The 22,290-nt window shown below is 46.1% G+C and overlaps 1 protein-coding gene across 3 annotated transcripts in view; it reads left to right on the top strand.

Moving 5' to 3' along the window:
- The window catches only part of FYN (FYN proto-oncogene, Src family tyrosine kinase), a 182,136-nt gene that overhangs the window by 147,480 nt on the left and 12,366 nt on the right, over nucleotides 1-22,290 (top strand). For all 3 annotated transcript variants that reach the window (XM_029945651.1, XM_029945649.1, XM_029945650.1), the window contains exons 10-12: nucleotides 1,327-1,403; nucleotides 1,500-1,653; nucleotides 21,917-22,048. In XM_029945651.1, the coding sequence (XP_029801511.1) occupies nucleotides 1,327-1,403; nucleotides 1,500-1,653; nucleotides 21,917-22,048 (363 nt within the window). The remainder of the gene's footprint in view (nucleotides 1-1,326; nucleotides 1,404-1,499; nucleotides 1,654-21,916; nucleotides 22,049-22,290) is intronic.

The following is a 22,290-nucleotide window of genomic DNA, read 5'->3' as shown; positions in this document are numbered from 1 at the left end:
GCAACACCTTTTGCACGCGGCACATGTCAGAAGCCGCAGCTCCTCTCCATAATTAAAGCATTCATATTTAATACCAGGGGTGAGCTGGAGGGCTGTGATCATTTGCTGTTATTTTGAATGCCATGACTTGTACTAAATTTCCTTTTCCAGGGCTGAACAGTTAATATCGGACACTGGTCTCTGGCTGTTTAGTCTCCATCTTCTCAGCACCTTTTCTCTCCCAGTTCTCAGACATCAGAGGAAGACAGACATGCTTTTAAAGAGTGCATTTCATTCTCATTCTCTCCCTGCCTCTGTCTCTTTCTAATGAAAGCAGTGTTGCCAGGGATAAGGCCCAAGATCACTTTGTTTTGGAAAAATAGACAAACCAAGTAAGAACCAGCCTTAAAAGGTGCCTCATACATCAGAGGGCACCGGTATAATTTTTCTTGTCCACATACTCTGTTTAAATATACTTGGACATTTTTTTTCCTGGCAGATTGTTTGTCCTTTGTATCCAGGGTTATTTGATAAATAGCTTTGTGATTAAAGCATGGAAACAATCACCGATGACCATCATGAGCCTCCATCCAGCCTCTGCACACGATTGTTTCAGCCCTGGGGCTGGTCCTGAGCTCCCTAGGCCATTATCACAGTGGCTCTGAAGCTTTATCTGTTTGGCTTCAGTTATCTTGCCGGCCTGGCTGGCCATGATCTAATAGGGGGACCTACCTGCCCCAGCCTATAATCCTCAGATATTCTTTTCTTGATTTAAAATCTGTAAATAAGCGAGGCCAGTGATTCTCAACCTTTAATGTGCATCCGAATCATTTAGGGGTATTCTGAAAATACAGCTTTCTGGGCCCCACCTCCAGAGTCTCTGATTCTGATTCTAGGGTGGAGCCTGAGAGCTTACATTCCTAACAGATTTCCTGAGGGATGCTCTTCCTGCTGGTCCCAGGACCACACTCTGGGAGCCACTCGGCCTGGGTGGCATCTTCTCCATGTCACCGCTTCATTCAGGGCTGATGGGAGAGGACGCTAAAGTGGTCAGCTCCTCATATGTCCTTCTTTATGACACAAAGAGAACTGCATCCCATTTCTTGTAGGATTATCATAGTTTTGTTGTTTTCCTTAGAACTGGAGTCACCATTGTTTCTGAAAAATAAAACATTTCTGCCTTTCAATGCACAGAGTTTTTTCTGCCCTCTTTTTCTTTCTCTTTTCTTCATTGATGGTATTCATTCAATCACTTCATTACTTCTCATAAGAAAACCAAACTCAACCCTCTGTCAGGCATTTTTATCTTTCAAAGTAAATTGAAACGGTTTTATGTTTTGTTCATAGGAAGTTTACTTGATTTCTTAAAAGATGGGGAAGGAAGAGCTCTGAAATTACCAAATCTTGTGGATATGGCCGCACAGGTAGGCCCCGTGGTCCCTTGGTTCCTGCCTCAGGTTTACCGCCAGGTCAGGGCAATGAGTCGTGGGGTAACAGGTCCTGTTCCGTGGTTTCCACAGGTTGCTGCAGGAATGGCTTACATCGAGCGGATGAATTATATCCACAGGGATCTGCGGTCAGCAAACATCCTAGTGGGGAACGGACTCATATGCAAGATTGCTGACTTTGGACTGGCCAGATTGATCGAAGACAATGAGTACACAGCACGACAAGGTAGGCACTTAAATAGGATGGCTCATGACCTTAGCCTCAAGAATAGGCCCTACTCTAGGACTTCCCTTCTCCCCTTCCCTTCCTTTCCTCCAGAAAATATTTGAGATGGCATTCTTTGGCCGAGTGTTTTCTTCTTAATCTGGCAGGAATCTGACAGCTTTGCAGATGGGAGACTGTAGTGGGTCCAGTAGATGGACAAGGTTTTGCTTGTTGGTGATTGAGTGGCCACTGATGTGGTCCTGCTGACTCATGCTGCCCTCATCACAGCATCCAGGCCTGGGACACTTTGCCTTTGGAGAAAGAGGACTGTGAAGGTCAAAAGAGAAGTCAAATAATAGCACGTTATTCCATCAAAGTCTCAGCAGAACAAAGAAAGCACGCTCATTGGAGACTTTAATAAAGGAGTTCTTTTTTTTTAATTTTTTTAATGTTTTATTTATTTTTGATACAGAGAGAGTCAGAGCATGAGAGGGGGAGGGGCAGAGAGAGAAGGAGACACAGAAGTGGAAGCAGGCTCCAGGCTCTGGCTAACTGTCAGCACAGAGCCTGATGCGGGGCTCAAACCCACGAATGTGAGATCTGACCTGAGCTGAAGTCGGAGGCTTAACCGACTGAGCCACCCAGGCGCCCCAAGGAATTCTTTATAAAGGCAATGGCAGAGTTAGGAAAGCCAACAAGGCCGGAGGTGATATCCCAGAGGCAGCGACAGCCATGGACCTGACCTGAGTCTAGAAGGGCAATGGGGAAGGGAATAGGCAGGCACCAGAGCTAAGAACCAGAGGCTACCTTTGCCAGGCAGAGGCCCAGCATGGATCAGGGGCTTCATACCTTAGCTCCGCCTCCAGAGATCCTGCCAAACCCAGCAGGAAGCCAGAGGTCCGGGGAGCCCACTCATGAGTCCAGCTGGGTCCAGAGCAGGGAGAAGAGCACAAAGGGGATTATCTAGAAGGAGGACTGAAAATAACGGCATCTCCTAAGCAGCCCCACCTCCCCTGCATCATTTCCCTCCATTCTCCCTCCTCCACAGACTTGTAGAAATTAGATTAGAGATTAAATACATCCCAAAACAACAACCACTCCAGTGGGAGCCTTTTGGGTGCTTTTAGAGCACCAGATGCCAGGGAGGGAATTCCCAGGGTTATTTTTTATCTTCCTGGATCTGCACACAGCAGTCAACAGGTAAATGTACGGAACTGAGAGCTGTTTGCTGTCAGATGTGGGCTCCTCATGTGGAATAGAATGCTCATGTCTGAAAGAAGTGGGTAGCCTTTGTGACTGTTGTTTTTAACCAAACCTAAGCATCTGAGCAGGGCTGAGCAGTGACTGGAATGTATTACAGGGCAGTGCTTTCTACTGGATTTTCTAATAGCCACCTTTGAATTCCTATCTTTTCTTTCTGAAGTCTGTCATTTCATGCCAATTCTTTCCTCCTTTTATCATTCTCAAGTGACGAGGAAAACAGTTAAACTGAGACCCTGGCGGGTGCAGATACAGTCCAAGTGCTCGATTACATGTTGGTCAGACAGCTCGGCTATTTGAATTCCCCCAACACATGGCCGGCAGTTCCTGTCCTGGAGCCAAACACCCACACATCATGCACACGCACGCGCGCGCACACTCCTGTAGGCCCAGACAGCAGGCCACATCCTAATCAGGGGCACACGGGCAGTTGTGATTGGCACTGGCAGCCCAGCGAGAAATGTGGACATGATTTTGAGTCCGGGTGAGCTGAGAGGGTCTGCAGTGCCACTGGGGTCTGAGACCTGGCCCTAAATGAGAGGTTTCACCCTGAGGCAAACCCATCAGATCCCAACTCACAGACCCAGAAGGAGGGGGAACAGGTGAAGGTTTGGGGGAATAAATATTTATCAAGGGGTGAGATTGGAGTCGATCTTGGCCTTCTGTCGTTAAGTGTCGTAGCCTGCATGAATAGAGTCCTGGTGCTACTGGGGCAGTCCAGGATCTGATTCCCCCCTGGACTCCACCGAACAAATTTGGTGCCTTGAACCATCCACAAACGAGAAGGTTGCAGAGCAGAAACTGAGGATGTTGGTGGAGGCGCTTTTGAGAGGGCTGAATGTTTAGTTCATGGAGTGGGGTCCCGTCCTCTGGCTGTGGCCCCGGGTGTCTGGCGCCCCCAGGAAAGGCATGTGAGAACTCCTCACTGGTTTCCCGAACAGCACACTTCCGCCATGGAACAGGGCCACGGTGGCCACCCTCAGTCCTGGCCATCAATCCCAGCCTCCTCTCAGTCAGCTGTCTTGATCTCCCTTATGGTGGCTTCCTCACCGCCCCCCACCATCAGTTTCCCAGCTGCTGTCCTGACACCTTTCAGATCAGCTTCATACCCTTTGTACCATGTTTCCTTAACTTCCAAATCGTCCCACCCGTTCCTCTTAAAATTCTTTTTCTTTCTCTCTTCCCTCTCATAAATATTTTCATATCCATGACAAACACTGGAAAGAGATAAGTAAGGAGAAGTAAATGAAGTAGAGGACTGAACTTAGAGAAAGAAACAAAGGTTGGGAGCTCCAGGATTTGCAGCAGAGGGAAAGGAAGTTGCCGGGGCGTTTATGGATACCTACCGAGAGCCAGGCCTGAGAGGGTAAATGTGAGGAGCAGGGAGGGAACCGATAGACTCAGAGGGGTTAAGTAACTTGTACAAAGTCACAGAGCTAGTAAAAGTGCAGGGGCAGGATTTGAATCCAGGTATGGCCAGCACTATTGCATCCGCCCTCTTAACCTATTCCGATGGTCTCTCATCAAGACAGCGATTTAAAAACAAAACATAAAAATTGAGATTAGTCATACATCCCTTTTTATTTTATGGGAAGGTTTTTCAGGGGCACTTTCTAATGTGCATGTGTGAGGGAGCTTGGAAGAGCTTCATTTTCCAGTTCTGGGACAACCCAACTGTTTGTAAAATTCCTCCCGAGGGTCTGCCCTGCCCGGCCTCTTTACGAGACAGAATGGGCCTGGTGTGTATCTGCTGGTGTGCTCTGCAGATGACATGTGTGCTGCATGTTGACGTCTCTGCTGGGGACTAATCGGCTCCTCCAGACAGCTGGTCCATGTCCCTGGTAATATTTACAAGTCGGGTTTTCTGATACCCACAGGCCACAGCCAGGCTAAAGCTTGATTACAGAAGTGTGGGCAGTGTTCAGAAGCAAGTGCCCAACACAAGTATTTTGGGACTGTGAATGACAGTTGTTTTGCAGCACCGTTGTGGGTTTCCCATCTAAGGGCACACAAATGTCTGATACCATCCCCCCTGCCCTGGGTAGATGTGGTGGCATTTCCCAGGGCACAGGTTGAACTGAAAGTTGGACATGTGTTAAACAGCCCTTCCTGTGTTCCTTTCCTCCTACCACCCCCTACCCCACTGGACTATAAGCAGAAGCCCCTGTCGGGGAGAAGGTCAAGACCAGGGTCAGAGCCTGTGAGGGTGGTCCCCTGTCAACAGCATTCGAGAGGCAGCTAGAAATTATTTGCTATCACTCATTCCCTATTGCCTGTATGCCTCCCTCAATCAGAGCACCATGTCTTCTTTAGTCATAAACTCATTGCTAAATTCTGTCCAACCAAGGTCTCTAAGTAATGCCAGCATTAATTATTTGAATGCCTCATCTGGGAAAAGGACTTTTCTAGGAGCTACTCACCTAAGGAAGCCTGCGGCTGCACAGGGGCAGTCTGCAGGCATGCAGAGGGACACATGGCACCGAAGCCACATAGAACCATCACCTGCCAGCTCTGGGGTCTTGACCAAGGTCTTTAACTTTCCCACGCCTCAGTTTGCTTACTGGCAAAGTGGAAATACATTTTACCTGCTTTGTGCTTTCCTTTTGCTGAGATACCTAAAAGCAAGACACATGAAGCATGTAGCACGGTGCCCAGCACATGATTTACAAATACTCTTGTTATTGTGTTCTGTACAAGACTAAGTCCTTGGGGAACAAATACATGCAAGAATGGACTTTAGACATAATGGAAAGGCTCAAACACTGTTCAGATAAGGGAGATGGGAAGCAAAGAGAATTCCCACGTAGTCAGATGCAAGTATCACGAGAATGGAATTGCCAGCAACCGAAATGAGTGAATCAGAAGAAGGGCTCATTTCCAGAGGAAAGAGGGTTTGGATTTGGATTTGTTGAGTTTAAGGAGGTTGTGATGGCAGATGCAAGCTCAGTGTGCAAGCCCTCACCTCGTACCACTGCCATGGGTCCTTGCCTCCAGGCACATGCCCCGTTCCTCCTGCCAGCTCACCCCCACCTGCACCCTCACCTGAGGTCCCATCCCAGCCACCTCCCTATCCCAGCACTGCTGCAGAGCCGGCCCCAGTCCCGCCCATGCCGCAGGCACCACACCCTGAGGGTGCACTGTCTGGATGTTGTCCTCACACATCCACATCTTGCCTCCAAGAACCACCAGCATGGACAGCTGTCACCAACCCTGCTTTCCAAGACCCACAGCCCCTACAACCATCAGTTCCTTCAAAGCTCACACAGATAGACAGGAAGCAGTGTGAGACTTCTTGATAGACTCTGCTTTCTTCATAAGCTTTCAGAAAGCTCTGTGCTGACCAGTGTTGACTTAAACCTAGCAAGTTCATTCAGATAGACTTAGCTTGTGTATAAGAATGACTTGCTTTTGTGGACACATATTTTTTACTGAGCCATAATACAACACTAAAACGAAGAAATCTGAAGTGCACAATTTAGTCAATTTCTACATATGTATATGGCCCTGAAACCACCCACAGGTGAAGGTACAGAAGTGGCCAGCACCCTAAAGGCCACCTCATCCCCCTTCCAGCCAGTAGTCCCTTGCAGAGGTAGCCACTGTTTCTACGTCTATCACCATCAATTTGCTCTGCCTATAGTTGAACATCATTTAAACGAATCATATAGTATTACCCTTTTGTGTCTGGCTTCTTTCCCATCATTATGTCCGTGAGGTTCACCCATGTTGCTGCATGTGTCAGGTCTTTCCTTTTTATTGCTGAGTTGTATTCCATTGTACAAATATATCAGTTTATCTGTTCCACTGGTATTTCTGACTTGGGGCCATTATGAATTATGCTCCTATGTCCTCCTGTCTTGTGGATATATCCCAGGACTAGAACTGTTCATCATAAGGCAAGCCTGTGGTTAGCATTTATAAATAAATACTGCCCAGCAGATTGTGTGGGCGTATCTTTAAAGCTATAACACACAGTTGCTGGTGGTATACTTCCCTCTGGGCTGCAGAGGGAGCCTGATAAAACTGAGAAACCTCGGTTAGAAGTTAGGAGGCCTTGGGGCACCTGGGTGGCTCAGTTGATTGAGCGTGCGACTTTGGTTCAGGTCGTGATCTCACCATTCCTGAGTTCAAGCCCTGTGTCGGGCTCTGTGCTGACAGTTCAGAGCCGGAGCCTGCCTCAGATTCTATGTCTCTGTCTCTCTGTCTGTCTCTCTCTCTCTCAAAAATAAATAAACATTTAAAACTTTTTTTAAAAAGGAAATTAGGAGGCCTGGATCTGAATGAGCTCTGTCACTTACTAGTTTGGTGTTCCCAGGCAAATCATTTAACCTTTCTGAGTCTCAGTTTTAGCATCTGTGAAATGGAGATAATGAAAATAATTACCTCACATAATTAGTGTGAGGATTAACTGGGCTGTCTATAAAAGCTCTTCGAGGGTTGTGGAGTATAAAAACCATTCTTATAACCCAAACTTTCTGTGTTTGATGTATATTTTCCTTGAAAAGTATCTTTTGTTTCTTGCCTAAAAGATTTTTAAAGAAAGAGACTACTAGTAATCAATAAAGGAGACTCAATCTCCTAAGAGAAAAAAAAAAACTAGTTCCTTATTTGACAGTCAGCTCTGTCTGGCTGGGCAGTCAGCACTTCACATCACCCACATGCCCTGAGGGCCCCTCCAGCCAGAGCATGCAGATGTGGCTCCCGATTCTCCTTTTTTCCACATTTGCCTTCTCTGCTGAGAACCGTCCCTGCCTGCATGATGCCTCTGTTGTTTTTCATCTTGTCCAACCGGAGTATCTGGGGGGTGTTCTCCACAACGTCTCTGACGGTCGTGTTTGCATGTGCATGTGCACACACAGACTTGTACAAGCACTGCTGTGGCAATTCTCCCAAGTACCAATGGACCCAGTGCTGCTGCTTCTCTCTAGACATGATTTGGCCTGAAGATCAGCACAGAGCACATAGTAGATATTTAATAGATATTCAGGTACAGCAATGAAAGTACAAAATCGCTGTCACCACTCCACACTCTTCACAGACATGCTCTCCTGCTCTCTGAGGAATGGGCGGGGCTCTGTCTCTGGACATGAGATCCCGTGGTGACAGCAGGACCCTCCAGAGAGGATGGTTTGCCACAGCAGCACTCCCTGCAGATTGTCTTTGGGGTAATGGGAAGCACAGGAGCTGTGGAGCTATAGATGGTCCGTGTTCAGATCCGGGCTCTGCCACTTCCTGCCCGTGGATTTTGCATAAGCTCTAGCCTCAGCGAACCTCAGCTTTTACACATTGGAGTCAGGTTGGTACAGGTCACCTTTCAGGAGCTTGTGAGATTTGAGAAGAAGCCGTTGGTGTTATTGACTCCTTCCTGCTGCTCCTGGAAGCACTTAGCTTTATGTCTTTCCGGATAACCAGACCATTTTCTTCTTCACACTCACACTCATACTCACACAAACACACACACACACACGTACCCCCTCCCAAAGATGGGAGAAACTGGATTGTTAAAAGCATGATGAATGATGGGGCGCCTGGGTGGCTCAGTCACTTGAGCATCCAATTCTTGATTTCAGCTCAGATCATGATCCCAGGGTCCTGGGATAGAGGCCCATGTCAGGCTGTGTGCTGAGTGCGGAGCCTGCTTAAGATTCTCTCTCTCTCCATTTCTCTCTCTCTCTCTCTCTGTCCCTCCTCCACTTGCACTGTCTCTCTAAAATTTAAAAAAAAAAAAAAAAAGAGCACAGCCCATGAAATCAAAATGATCTTGGTGTGAATCCTAGCCTTGCTGCTAATTAGCTGTAAACCTTGACAAGTTACCTAACCTCTCTGAGCCTTCATTCCCTCCTCTGAATAATAATAGTTATCTACATCACAGAATTGTATGGCTTAATGCATAAAAAGCACTTAGCAGAAAGCAGATAGCTAAGCTGATAGTCATATAGTTGTAGTTAGTGGTACTAATAGTATAATATCACTACTGTTGATCCAGTGGGTTAATAGTAGCTGTGTGTGTGTGTGTGTGTGTGTGTGTGTCTCCCCGTCCCTCCCTCCCTCCTCCTACCCACCCCTCACACACACGCACACGCACACGCACATGAATCACATGCAGCAAACACACCCACTTGATCTTTCCCTAACTCCTCCCAGCCAGGTCACCTGCCTATTTAGCCTGCTCCTCTCCTAATTTGAATCACCACAAAAACAGGGATATAGAATTGCTCTGTGTCCTGTGTCTTTGTGTATTTTTTTAAGGTGTAAGTTAATGACAGGATCATTGTTGAAGCAGCTAATGTCAAGGCAATTTAATCTTTGGATCTTTGGAATGTATGTAGAAACCGGGGCTTTTGTGATTTTGTATAAGACATGCTGTGAGTTTCGGTTTGTGTATTAAATATAAGAAGAAAAATGTGTCTGTTCAAATGCTCCCAGTATTGTAGGTTTAAGCTGAATAGATTATTATCTGGAGGAAAATTCACATATAAATTAGACTGCGAAGAATTCATAACTGTTGCAGTTTTCATGTTAATTATTTCATGTTAAAAAATTGTTACTGCATAAATTAACACATTCTTTCATGGTGAACATATTTTAGAAAGATTTGTTACTTTAATAACTCTTTGTGTATTAGAAATCCCAGATGCCTGTGCTAATTAAATATAATCAGATTTTGGATTCAAAAAGCACAGTAGCCATTTAACACAAACAAGGAGGCAGCTAGGTTGACAAACACAGCCAGGAAGAAGCAGATCCCTATTTCTTTCAAATTTTGAATTTCACAATTCAGAACTGTGAATTCAATTTCTGTCCTCCCTTTGTATCACAATGACTGGGGATTATCGGACTCAGAACACCAGCTCTCCTGCTCAAGGGCTCCTGCAGAATTATTAATCAGCCTCATCTGAGGCCTCTGTAATCCGGTGGCACATCAAGGCTGATCTCGCCATGAGATGCCCTCCCTCTGCCCCTGCCGGCACATACGTTTCTTGTTCTCTGTCAACAACAGCACTGCAATTCCCACACAGTGTGCTGTGACCTGAGCGGCAAATGTCAGGGAAGGGGAGGTGGGCAGGGAAAGCGTTTAATCACGGAATTTAATCTAATTCTTCCCATACGAGAGGAGCAAACCATCCTTTGACGAAAAGCAAACCTTTTCCAAAGCAGCCATTGTTTCAGTCCAGAGCAGGAAACCTGTTTGTTTGGACTGCCCGTCCTAGCGTTTACGGGGCTGGGCCGGGCCTTCCCGGGCTGGGGGCTGTCTGCGGGGGCAGGACGCCCTGCCCTCGGCGGGGTCAGCGCCAGCCCTCCCGGGGAGCCCTCGGGTGCTGCATGGAGCCGGCTCTGCCTAGTTTGGTATACTTCCCTCACGAGGCCGAAAAGCGCCTTCATCTGTACTCTGCGGCTTACAGCCCCGGGCTTCCAAGGCATTTCCAAGAGGGATGCTTTGTTTATCTGCGGAGCCGTGGCGGAGCTGTAGTGGCCAGGCCAACCGCGCGGTGGGTGGGTCATTCCGCCCCGGAAAGCGAGATGAAATGTACGGACCATCCTTTTTCCTCGTAGAAAGGACATGCAGAAAGCCAAAGATCACAGAGAAAAGAGAGGCACTTTAACTCACCCTTGCCTACCCCAGACCTTGTTTTAAGATTAAAACTGCTGGAAGGGGGTGCACTCACTCCTTCTACTCCCTGACAGCCCCGGGGGAAGCAGATGGGACCACTCTAAGACCTGATCACTAAGCCGGCTCCCCGGAATATCTTTCCTCTTTCTCCGCACCAGGCAGTCACGTGTTGTATTCCGTGTGGGTGTCTTTCTCCTTTGTGCTGTCTTGGGCAGAGCAATTTGGCGGTTGTTTCTGAATGGTCAAGAGCATGTCCTTGGTCTCTGCGTCCCACGTTCCTTAGTCATCAGCAAGAAGGAAGCAGATGGTCACCCTCTGTGATTTTTAAAGTGTGTAAATAGGAACTGCAGACTGCCATCAAACATCAAAAATGTCACTTGGCTTCCTCATCTTGCTTTGCTGGCAGAAGGACCTCCTTCATTTGCATCATCTGGATAATCAGGGACAGGCAGTGCAGATGAAAAGTGCCCCACATCTTGAAGCCTCCGTTTCTTCCAGCTGAAAGAAAGCACACAGGCAGCATGCTGGCATCCCCAGTGGCACAGGCACTGTGTGGGGGCAATTTGAAAAAGCGACCCCAAAGTGGTTCTTGTCTTCTGCAGATCCTTGCCTCCTACCTCTAGCAAAACCCTCAATATGACCACCAGCTGCTCCCAAGCCCCCCAGGGCTCGTGCTTGCTGCCTAGCATACTTGGCGGCGTGACGTCAGACTGAACCAGGCCCGCTGCCCCTTCTGGGGGTGGCTGGATTCCTGGGATAATTTCTGGGTTGAGCTGCACCCCAGACACCTGTTTCTTATGTAGGGCCGAGTTCTCACCACCCTGAACAGCAGCCTAAGAGTGGTCCCAGAGTCCTACAAGCAGCTTTCTCATCTTTTATTCTGGATAAAAGTCCACAGAGGTAGTGTGTCCATCCTATTGGAACTGTGAATCAGAATGTTTATTCTGATTCTGCTTCTCATTTGGCTCTCAGAAAGCTGGTAGGATCATTGGAATTACTCAGAGCTTTGGTGTTCCAGAATAGCTAACAAGGTTCCTTCTTTCCTCAGTTCCACCCAACCAGTCTGTTCTGTAACCAGAGTCTTCTGGGTGGCTCTTCCTGAGATTTCCCTCCTAAGAGTAAGAGGCCCAAATACCCGTCATTTCAAGAGATGCCAGTGAATTTCATTCTCTTGTGTTGCCGGTGAGAGTTCCTGTGGGTTGTCATTGGTCACCATTGGTCACCATTGGGAGGAGCATGGTGGGAAGCCAAGCAGCAAGAGCACCCTCCCCTCACCTGCTGCCTCCCCCACAGATGGTAGAAGAACTGTCACAGCCTGTTTTCTGTCCTCTGCATGACGCTCTGCCATCCTTCCTGGTTCATCTAACTGTCTGCCCTTCCTTCCTCAACTGTGAGATGCCAGGACTCCTGCCTTGGCTGCAGCCTCATCCCCCATCTCCCCAGGGGCTGGATTTGCTCCCCTCTGTCCTCTAGTTCTGATTGCACCGCATCTCTGTCTGGTTCTCCATTTGGGGCTTCCCTTGGGACTTTCCTCAACCCTCTCAGCCTGAATATGCCTTCTGTGGATGCAGCCACACCAGACTTTGGATCTGTGCCTACCCAACCAAGCCTTGTCTTTGCAGTGTATTCAGGACCGGCCACTGGCCTTTGATTCAGTCTTCCTTGGCCAAACACCTCCTCCCTCCACCCACACCCCTGATGCGACAGCACTCCCCTCTCCCCACCTCCTGCCTTCTCAAATTCCCTGCTCACAGTATGCATTCAGAGGGCACATCATGTAAATTCATTGTACCCTTTCCTTCTTTACTTTTAGTTTTAAAACATGGTGCTAAAATCATATGAATCTATAGTAAAAATTTCAACAGCATGCGCCGCCAGGAATAACGGGAAAACACACAGTTGTATTACTCCAGGCACGTGAAAAATCTTGAGTTTTTGCATTGCCCAGTTTTATTGGGTTTGAAATCCTTGTTTTATTTGAATAACCACTGGTTCCAGGTCAGGTCAGCTTTGATTTCTCCTCTACAGGATATCCTGTGCTAGTCCTGCCTCGTCACCCCTCCCCACCAACGTAATCAGCTTCCTGGTCCTGGCGTGGTTTGTAATTTCTTTCCTTTATTCCTCAGGGTAACTTTAACGTTGAAGTACTGCATATTATTTAATTTTGAATGTAATAATTTGCAGAGTTTGTGGCTTCATAATTAAAGAGGACCCTAGATGGATCTTTGGTTCAGAAAAACAGTGTCTGTTGTTGAAGCTAATGCCTTTCCCCCTTGAAAATGCTGTCAGGGCATCAGTGTATTCTATGTAGGAAGGATTTGGCCCCTTTTATCCCACACTGGCTTTGCCTTCTCCACCTTGGCCCAGTTCTTTAGCCAGAGGGGAAATTTTCTGAAACAGGGCTTTGGAACCAGCCTGGGGGGTGGGGGGACAGGGGTAGGGGGAGGCGTAACAGTTCAATTCTCCACCAAGAGCCAATAATGTGAGCTGGGCCCCACCCAAGCCTGTCCTGGCCCCTGAGCTGAGCCTCTGCCAAGGAGAAACATGGGTCACACTGCCGCATTTTAACGTGGCCACCTCTACCCAGAGCCCCCATTCTCTGTGCACTCTTTCCCTCTCTCCTGAGCCCTCTTTTGCTTAGAGCCAGCACCACAGTCTATTTAGCTCTCTGTTGGATTTGCCTGTGAGCTCTGTCTCCCCAACTGCCTGGAAAGGCCTAGGGCAGCTTGATTCTCTCAGGAGGCCCTCCCACTGTACTGGGGACTAACGGAAGGCTCAGTCAGTTCTCAGTAATTCACTGATGAGCACACTGAGGTTTCTTCATCCTCTTTTCCTCTCTCCAAGTTTGGAGAGCTTTGGCTAACCCGATGCACCTCAGTGCCTTGCATTAGTGTCTAAATAAAATAATAGCTGGCATTTATTCAGGCTCCGGATGCCATGCTAATCCCCTTACATTATTTATAATTCTCACCACAACCTCATGAGGCGATCATTGTCCCGATTTACAGACATGGAGACTGAGACTGGGGGAGGTTTTAAGTGTTCACTGGACAAATCGAATGTGCAAGCCCAGATCTACTGACTCAGAAGCTACTTTCATAAATGGCCACACAGGGCCTTCCACAAATGACCCCTTAATCCCAGCACAGCCCCTTTGCATTGTCACTCAAGAGCATTTTCTCCCGGCCAACTTACATACACTTAGTGCAGGAAGTAGACTTGGGAGCGGAAGTCTCTGCCGTCTTCACTTGAACATTTCTAATGCCACTGCCATCATCTTGGTGCATGAAAATGCATACAGTCTAGTAAGTAACCACATCAAGTAAGAGCTGTTTCTGTTTGAGGCAAAGAAAGCAGACTGCCTGGCCACTAGGGATATAGGACCGTCATTAACTGGAATGGAACCTGGTGGTTGAGACAAGCCATCTGACATAATGAATTTAGCTGGTCTTCCTGTTTCATTTAAACACCAAGAGCATTCAGTCAGACTGTCCTAGAGTGTAGTGAGGATGATTCTATTTCTATAACACTAAGGGTGGGAACAATTATTAGTTTGTTACACTGCTGTGTATTTACTCTTTTCTGGATCTGATTTGAATCTGTGTAAAGAAAGAGAATTTCTTTGACCATCACAGTGTTAGATATATTGCTAGGTTGAGCAGTTGCTCTTTAACTAGCCTTAGGCAAGGTACTGTTGAGACATCTAAGTATAAAACATGGTCTCTAACCTCCAAGGATTTACATTCTATTTAAGAAGATAAAAAATAACACATGCAGAACTAGCGGAGAGACATGCTAGAGACATGGACACAGCCGCATGGTGTACGTGTTTAAGCACTCGGGCTCTGGAGCCAGACTTCCTGATTCAGAATCCTAGTGCACCATTTCCATGTGTCTTTTGGCACATCGTTTTCCCTCTCTGTTTAGTTTTCTAATCTGGAGAACAGGACTGTAGCTGGTATGTATCTCCTGCATGTAAAGCACTTAGCATGAGGCCTGACACTTAGCAAGCCCTCAGTATATTTAGCTATTATGGTGGGTATTATTGTCAAGCACTATACTGTTATTGATAGCATTGGCTCCAAGGGCATGGGAGAGATCAGTGAAGGCTGGAGTAATCACAGATGATCTCGTGAAGAAAGTGGGACTTGAGATGAGGAGGCTTCAGCTAAGCAGGTGAAAGGAGAGGAGACGTTTAGAAAAAGCTAACAAGAAGCAAGTACGATTATGCCAAGTGCAGGCAGGGTATAGGTTCCGGGAAAGCAAACCAGACTAGAAGATGGGTTTGGGGTAGCAAAACCTGAAGTTGAACAGAAACATGGGTATGAAACACAGGTGGGGGATTCTGCCTTCATACAGTGGGGGACCCACAGTGAGGTTGGTGAGGGCAGGGTTACGAAACTGAGGTTTAAGTGACTCATTGGAAGGACAGTGAGCCAAAGGCAGGGCACCATGACAGGATGACTGATTAGAGGGACGAGGACCCAAGACAAGTTTCAGCAAAGAGCTTAAACAAGAAAGGGAAAATTTGACATGTCAAAGAAGAAAACAGGAAGCCTTGGTGATACGGGGTGGCTGGCGGGCTCAGTTGGTAAAGCATGTGGCTCTTGATCTCAGGGTCATGAGCTCAAACCTCATGTTATACATAGAGATTACTAAAAAAAAAAAAAAAAAAAAGGAGTAAGATAAGGAAAAGGAAACCTTGGTGATGGATTAGCTCAAAGATTTAAGGAATGGGAGAAGTCCCAGCTGGCTTTCAGGTTTTTTCCCTCTTTGAAAACTGGCAGAATGATGATGTGACCCCCAGAAAAGGGATAGTAAAAAAAAAAATTTTTTTAAATGATACTTCATTTGCATCCTAAAGTATTAAAATGAGACTAAACTTTTTAAAAATATTTTTATTTTTTTTTAATGTTTTTATTTATTTTTGAGACAGAGAGAGACAGAGCATTAGAGGGGGAGGGGCAGAGAGAGAAGGAGACACAGAACCGGAAGCAGGCTCCAGGCTCTGAGCTAGCTGTAGGCACAGAGTCTGACGCGGGGCTCGAACCCACAAACGTGAGATCTGACCTGAGCCGAAGTCAGAAGCTTAGCCAACTGAGCCACCCAGGCGCCCTGAGACTAAACTTTTTTAAGTCAGGTCAGTCTTTTAGTAAAATTTTCTGCCTAATACAAGAATATCCTTTATAAGAAAATATTCATAGTAAGATGAGTTGGTAAAATGATGAATTTAGATTCCTAGTCACTACCTTTGAGATGAAGGTGTGACACCATCGAGGCTTTGTCCCTTAGACATTTGCAAATCAAGACCTGGGACTTCTGAGGAGAAGCTGTCTGTGTAGTATTTCTGGCCCCGTTCACCAGAGATGATGGAGGCAGAAGACAGGAGAGCCTGTGTACCTCTGCCCAGGGAGTAAGCAGGGAGGGGGGTCCGCAATACCTCGGCCTCTCACTTGCCATCAGAAAGCAGGGGATGGGGGCGCCTGGGTGGCTCAGTTGGTTAAGCATCTGACTCTTGACTTTGCTCAGGTCATGATCTCACGGTTCATGAGTTTGAGCCCTTCATGGGACTCCTCACTGACAGTGCAGAGTCTGCTTCAGATTCTGTGTCTCCCTCTCTCTGCTGCTCTCTCTCTCTCTCCCCCAAAATAAATAAACTCAAAAAATAAAAAAAGAAAATTATGAAGATGAGCCTAAAGCAGAGACACAAGAAAGCTTGGGAAGGAAGGAAGGACATCAGGGAAGAATAAACTCAGAAAAGATCATTAATTCATTTCTCACAGAAATGTTTCAGCTTTGCAGTTTTGAAGTATGCTAAGTCTTACTCCTTTGTTGCTGAGATTATTAGTATTATTCAATCCTGAAAAGTGTGCTAAAATAGCACAAATATGACTAGAGCCACTAGTTAAATAAACATGATGTCAGAGGTGACAATAGAAGCATAACGTAGCCAGTACTAATTGCTAATAGACACCCATGGGCCTTGAAATGTCATGATGCTTCTCGAGAGTTTTGAAAAGTCAAAGTGCTTTTCATGTTCTTTCTCATCATGAATCGTTCTCAAGGCAGTGATATATTATCTTCCACATTTGAAAGACAAGGAGAAAGAATGAGGTGGGATGTCATCATGTTCTGCTCACAAGCCCCAGTGGTTTCTCGTCGCACTTAGGATGGGGTCCCCATAAAATCTGTCCTTGTAGCCCATTTCATTATTCTTTATAGCATCTGTCACTGTCTGACATCTATAATGGCCACTCGTTTATTTTATCTCCTTCCCAGACGAAGCCGCATGCCCCCTGAGAGCCAGGGGCTGAGCTCACTGGTGTATCCCTGGCACTAGGTATGGTGCCAGGCACGGGGCAAGAACCCAGAAATCCTCATGGTAGGAAACGAGAGAACAAAACCAGCCAGCAGCAGTGGGGTTTTCATTGTTATTTTGTGGTCCAACTTTGATAACTGAATAAATCCACAACCCTCTCCTTCCTCGTACTTAAAGCCTGGATGACTGTTAACCTTATTTGACATGAGAAAGACCAGGGCCCATGAGTGTGAGTGATTGGCGTCTAGTCACCTGCCTCACATTGTCTATTCAGAAAAGGATGTCCCACTGTTTTTTGCTGTGAACGCTCCCAAGGACCCTGGCCACCTTGTCTTTCTACTGATATAACCGCACCCCCACGTGTAACTCCAGGGATCTAGACCCCCTGCTCCTCACAGAGCAAAGTCCGGGATTCCCTCCATCTTAGACAGATTGACTCCACACTTCATTTGGCACTGAAAACACAGAGTTTTCCAGGTGTTTCTAAATGTCATTAGTGTGTGGCAGATGCTTTTCTATGGTAGTCGGCAATTGTTAGACCCTTATAAGGGCATCCAGATGGTGACAGACACTGACACTGGTCACTGAGGACTAGGATAGGACCCTCCAAAGAGTAGGGGACTAATAATAAGGAAGGAGCTCTGGCAGTTCATGCCAGAAGGGAAGGCCGGAGGGGCTAATCAGCCATCCAGTTACTTAGTCATTCACCACTTCTTTCTCTTATTTCTCCTGGGCACCAGGCACTTGGGCTCAGTACTGGAAATAAGGTGGCCATCCAGAAAGACCTGCTCCTGCCCTCAAGGACAGTCTCTATCTATTGAGAAAGGCATACTTCAGACGTATTCATTTGCCCTTGAATGGTAGCAGCCACAAAGAACAAGACACTCTGGCAGCAATCAGAGAACCTACCCCAGTCTTAGTGTTCAGGTAAAGGTTCCTCGTGCAAATAACATTGAGGCTAAGAACAGAGGAGTCAGAGTTCACCATGGGGTAGGGATGTCCGCAAAGGGAACAGTCTGGCCCGCGGCCCCGCGGCAGGCAGGAACCATCAGAGAAGAGCAATGGAGAGGTTGAAGGTAGGGAGGACCAGGAGGTCCAGGACAACAAGAAAAGGCTGGACAGGTAGGGTGGAGGGACCAAACTGTAAATGTGGGCCCAACAGGAAGGCCATTGCAAGAGTCCAGGTAGGTGACAGTGAGCGAGGGGGTAGTGGAGACGCACAGACACACTTCCGAGAGTGAAGTGGACTCAACATGGAGAGCGGTGAGGCAGCAGAGGCAGAAGGGGACTCAGGGAAGATGTGCGGCAATGGGCAGGTAGATGCAGCATCCAGGTGAGGGGGACTCAGCATTCTGGTCTCATCAGCTAGGCGGTTGACAAACACAACAAACCATGGGGAAGATAGATTTGGAATGTTGTACTGAAAGGCCGTTTGAAGCCTTCCAGTGCAGAGGCTGAGGAGAGAATCTGTTATACAGGTCAGGAATTTAAGAGGGAGGGCGCATCAGGCAATACAAATGCAGGTGACATTGGGGTCACAAGAGAGATGGAAGCCAAGAGAGGGAGTCTGGTCCCCTGGTGTCACACCAAGCTCGTGACCACTCCACTCACTCAGTTCACATCTCAATAGAATTTAGGGAAACAGAATTGGAGATGTAGGTGTCAGATGGCTCAGCCTGAGGCTCACTGGGCCTCACCATGATGGCAGGAAGTAAATGACACAAGTGCAAAGACACCCTCCCCAGAAGGTGGTCCCAGGACATGGGCCCCAGTGACAGCACCAGGTCAGGCTTTCAGCAGTGGCTTTACCCTGAGAGGTACAAAATCTGCAGACACGGCCTAGGAAACACTCAATGGGAAAGGTGTTTCAAGTCTGTGCATTCCATATATGTATATTCTGTGCGCCCTTTGTCGGCTTAAAAGAATCCTAAACTGTTAAAGTAAATTCAGTAAGAAATTAAAACTAGAGCAATGATCATTCCTATGTTTTTTAGTCCACCTAAACATTGTACAAGCTCATGGAGTGTTCTGGGTCCTCCAAAGTCCATGACACTAGTGACACAGATTATCTCACCTGCCGTAGTTTGCTGCATTTCCTCCAGTAAAATGCAAAAGATAGCAAATAGCATTGGCATCTGAATCCTGCTGCCAAACAGGAGGATTTTGAGAGAAAAGGGAATCAGCTGGTTATATAACAGAACCAAGTTCATTGTCATATAGGCCTCTGGACACTGTCTTCTTTTTTCTACAAGTCCATACTGCTTAGAAGACATCTTTGATCCTGACTTTCTGCCTGTCAGAACTTGGTTTTCAAGGGAAAGGCAGTGTTTATACCCAAGAGATCCAGAATTCCTTTCAGGTTTCTGAGCTTTCTTGGCTTCACCTGAGAACAGAGGCCACCGTAGCCCCCAGAAGGGCCACCCGTGGGATTGTGTAGGTGGTACTCCAGAGGGCACTAGCAACACTGTTCTCATAGACTGGGGTCTGCACCAGGCAGCCTGCTCAGGCACGGATCGCTATACCCTCCCCCCACCCGCCACCGACCCAGGGTTGAACTCTCCCCGCTTTGGGGCTCTATCTGTCCCCTTAAGAGGGAGGAAACCAAGGTGAGGGGAAAGAGAGGTAATGAGATGAGTAAAAGAGCAAGCAGCAATCAGTTCTTTTGTTGAAACAATAGTTAATGATTAACAGATCATCACTGCTTTAATTTATTAACCTTTTGTCTGCCTTGGAACGGAAAATGCGAGTTGTCTTTAGAGAAGCTTCTTTTGTCAACAGTGGCTGCTATTTTAAGACTGGAAAAAAGTAAGAGAAATTGGACAAAGACATTCTTTATTTCTTTTTCTTCCAAAATATATTAGGTGTAAGTAAACATCTGACTTATCTTAGAAAGACAACTAATGCAAAATAAGTTTATTTGCATAAGCTTCTGCTACTAAGTCTCAAACCCCGTATCCACAAATGGTTTCCTATCAGAGATAGATTACAGCCTTTGTTTGAACTTGCTTGTTGAAGGTTTACATACTACAGTGCTTGTTGTAGATGATGTAATGAGAAGACAAGGAAGCCGACCCCCACAAATGGCTAATATATTGACATTTGGGTTGTTTTTCTTAATCTCACATTATGAAATCTTCTCTCAGAAAATCCAAAGTGACTTTATCCAAATTTTGAACAGCTTCTCCTCAGCAACATACACACCTTCACAAGTGTTAAATGATTCCAAGGAGGGAAGAAAGGCTCCTTATGCTTGTCATTTTATTTACAGGAGTTGTATCTGCACAGGGGAGAAAAATAAGTTCTTTTTGCTTTTAGAGATGGACATAGATTTCCAAGGCATTGGGCTCAAAAAATAGTTTAAATAGGAATGAATTTAATATACCTTTAATTCTTTGAAATAAGAGAACTCCAGCTGAGGTTTGGTCCAGGGCAAAGTCTGTTCTCAACACTGAAGAAAATCTATCACATTAATCCCAGCGGCTCAGAGTCCAAAGCTGCGTGAACAGAATGCTCCAGGGTAGGTTCTCACACAGAAGAACGCTTTGAAAGAAACTTTAAAAACAGAATGACTGTTCAGAGAATACCAGGCCTTGTGTGGAATCATGCAGCACTTAAGGAAAGATAGAAATAATTATGCTTGAGAAACATAGCTAATTAAAAATAACTCAGTGCATAAAAGGAAAAGAAAACCATAGAATAACTTATCTGCTCTAGTGTAAATGTGAGATGCCACAAAATGAAATAGTAGGATTTTTTTTTAATTTCATTTCACACTGGCATAAAAGAGATGGAGAGGAAAATTATATTGCCAGAAAATGCCAGGGTAGATTTGCTAAAGATGTTATCATGGACTGTGTTTAAAACAAAAATCTAATTGCGCCAACTTATCATACTTCTGGTTATTAAAACCATGCTAATTTAAAGATTTTAATTATTTGCCACTTTTGCCCATTGTGACTTTTCATAGAAGATACTACAAAAATTTCTGATTCTGCAGCCTTTGTATGATTTTTTTAGGAGCTCCTAAGTAAAATTAACATGTCTTTAACATATAATTGTGTTTACATCAGTAATAAAAATTCCTTGTGTTTTTCTTTTAGTTTGTTCACTGAAATATCTGGAACTGCTTTATAATTGCTGAGCCTAATATGTGAGAGCACAGGCTGCTGAATCAGTTATAATTCCCCGTACACACAACTAGCCTTATAAAGAATACCCTTCCTTTTGACTGGAGAGAAGAGTCCTTAATGATTGGAGAAATTTCAAAGGAAAGATTCTCCTGATTTTGGCATGAATTTACTGCATGGTCTTGAGAAATCAGACTCACAAGATAGTCACTGAGGCAAGACTGCTCTTTGAAACAAACATTAAATAGTACCCTCTTGGGTGGATAGAATAAAAGTTGGATGTAAACAAGGGATCATATAGTACAAAAGAAAAAACTAGCCCAGAAGCCAAGATGGCCACTTTCAGGAACAAAAGGTGGAAGGAAGTAGCCAAAGGCGAAATCGTTTCTCTGCCATGGATATAGGAGGCCTTGGGAAATAGAGCCCATTTCAGCAAAATACATGGGTTGCAGCAAATTGTCTTCGCCTTGAGAGAAGTGGTAGTTTGACTCGGTTTTTATGCACCTCGTAAGAGCACACTTGCGTCTTCTTTATCAAAGAATTCATGAGTGTAGCATTACGATTAATACTATATATTTATTAAAATATGACATAATTTCAAAGCAAAAGTGTATAAAATGAGTTCCCTAAATCACAGGTCAGCCTCATATCTAGTCGAAACCTATGATATTCAGTGTGATCATAGACTCCTATGTCTAGAAACCAGAGCTTTAAGGAGCTTTGAACTCCCAACCCTTTGATGGGAAAATTAAAATTAAACTAGCTTGCTTAAGGTCACGGCGCCAGCACTAGACCCCGCAGCTGCTCATTTGTAGTCGGTTGTACTCCATTCCTTATTGACGCTTTCCCCTCCTCCTCTATGAACTTAGTCCTGTGAAAGTGGCTTCCTAACACTCTTCCTCCCCAGCCCCATACCCAGGGCCATATGCTCCCTGACTGCCAAGTAATCACGTGTTCTTTCTGCAGGTGCAAAGTTCCCCATTAAGTGGACGGCCCCCGAAGCAGCCCTGTACGGGAGGTTCACAATCAAGTCTGACGTATGGTCTTTTGGAATCTTACTCACAGAGCTGGTCACCAAAGGAAGAGTGCCATACCCAGGTAAGGGTGGGCAGCAGTAGGGCTCCAATTGGATGCTCTCCCAGCACCATTTGAGGACCCTTCTCCAGTTGCCTTCTAAGTCCCATCCTCAGCTTTCTGCTGAGCATGAGTTTAGAGAACATGGACAGGTATTTAGCCAGGGAAAAGCAGAACCGGGAGCCACCGCAGACATCATGCAGGCTAGCAGCTACCATGCATTGTCTGCCAGTAGTCATGTGCCCAGCAGCAGGATGAGGGCTTCA

This window comes from Suricata suricatta, chromosome 7, assembly GCF_006229205.1.
Source record: "Suricata suricatta isolate VVHF042 chromosome 7, meerkat_22Aug2017_6uvM2_HiC, whole genome shotgun sequence".
NCBI lineage: Eukaryota > Metazoa > Chordata > Mammalia > Carnivora > Herpestidae > Suricata > Suricata suricatta.
This window is presented reverse-complemented; position numbering and strand designations above follow the sequence as displayed.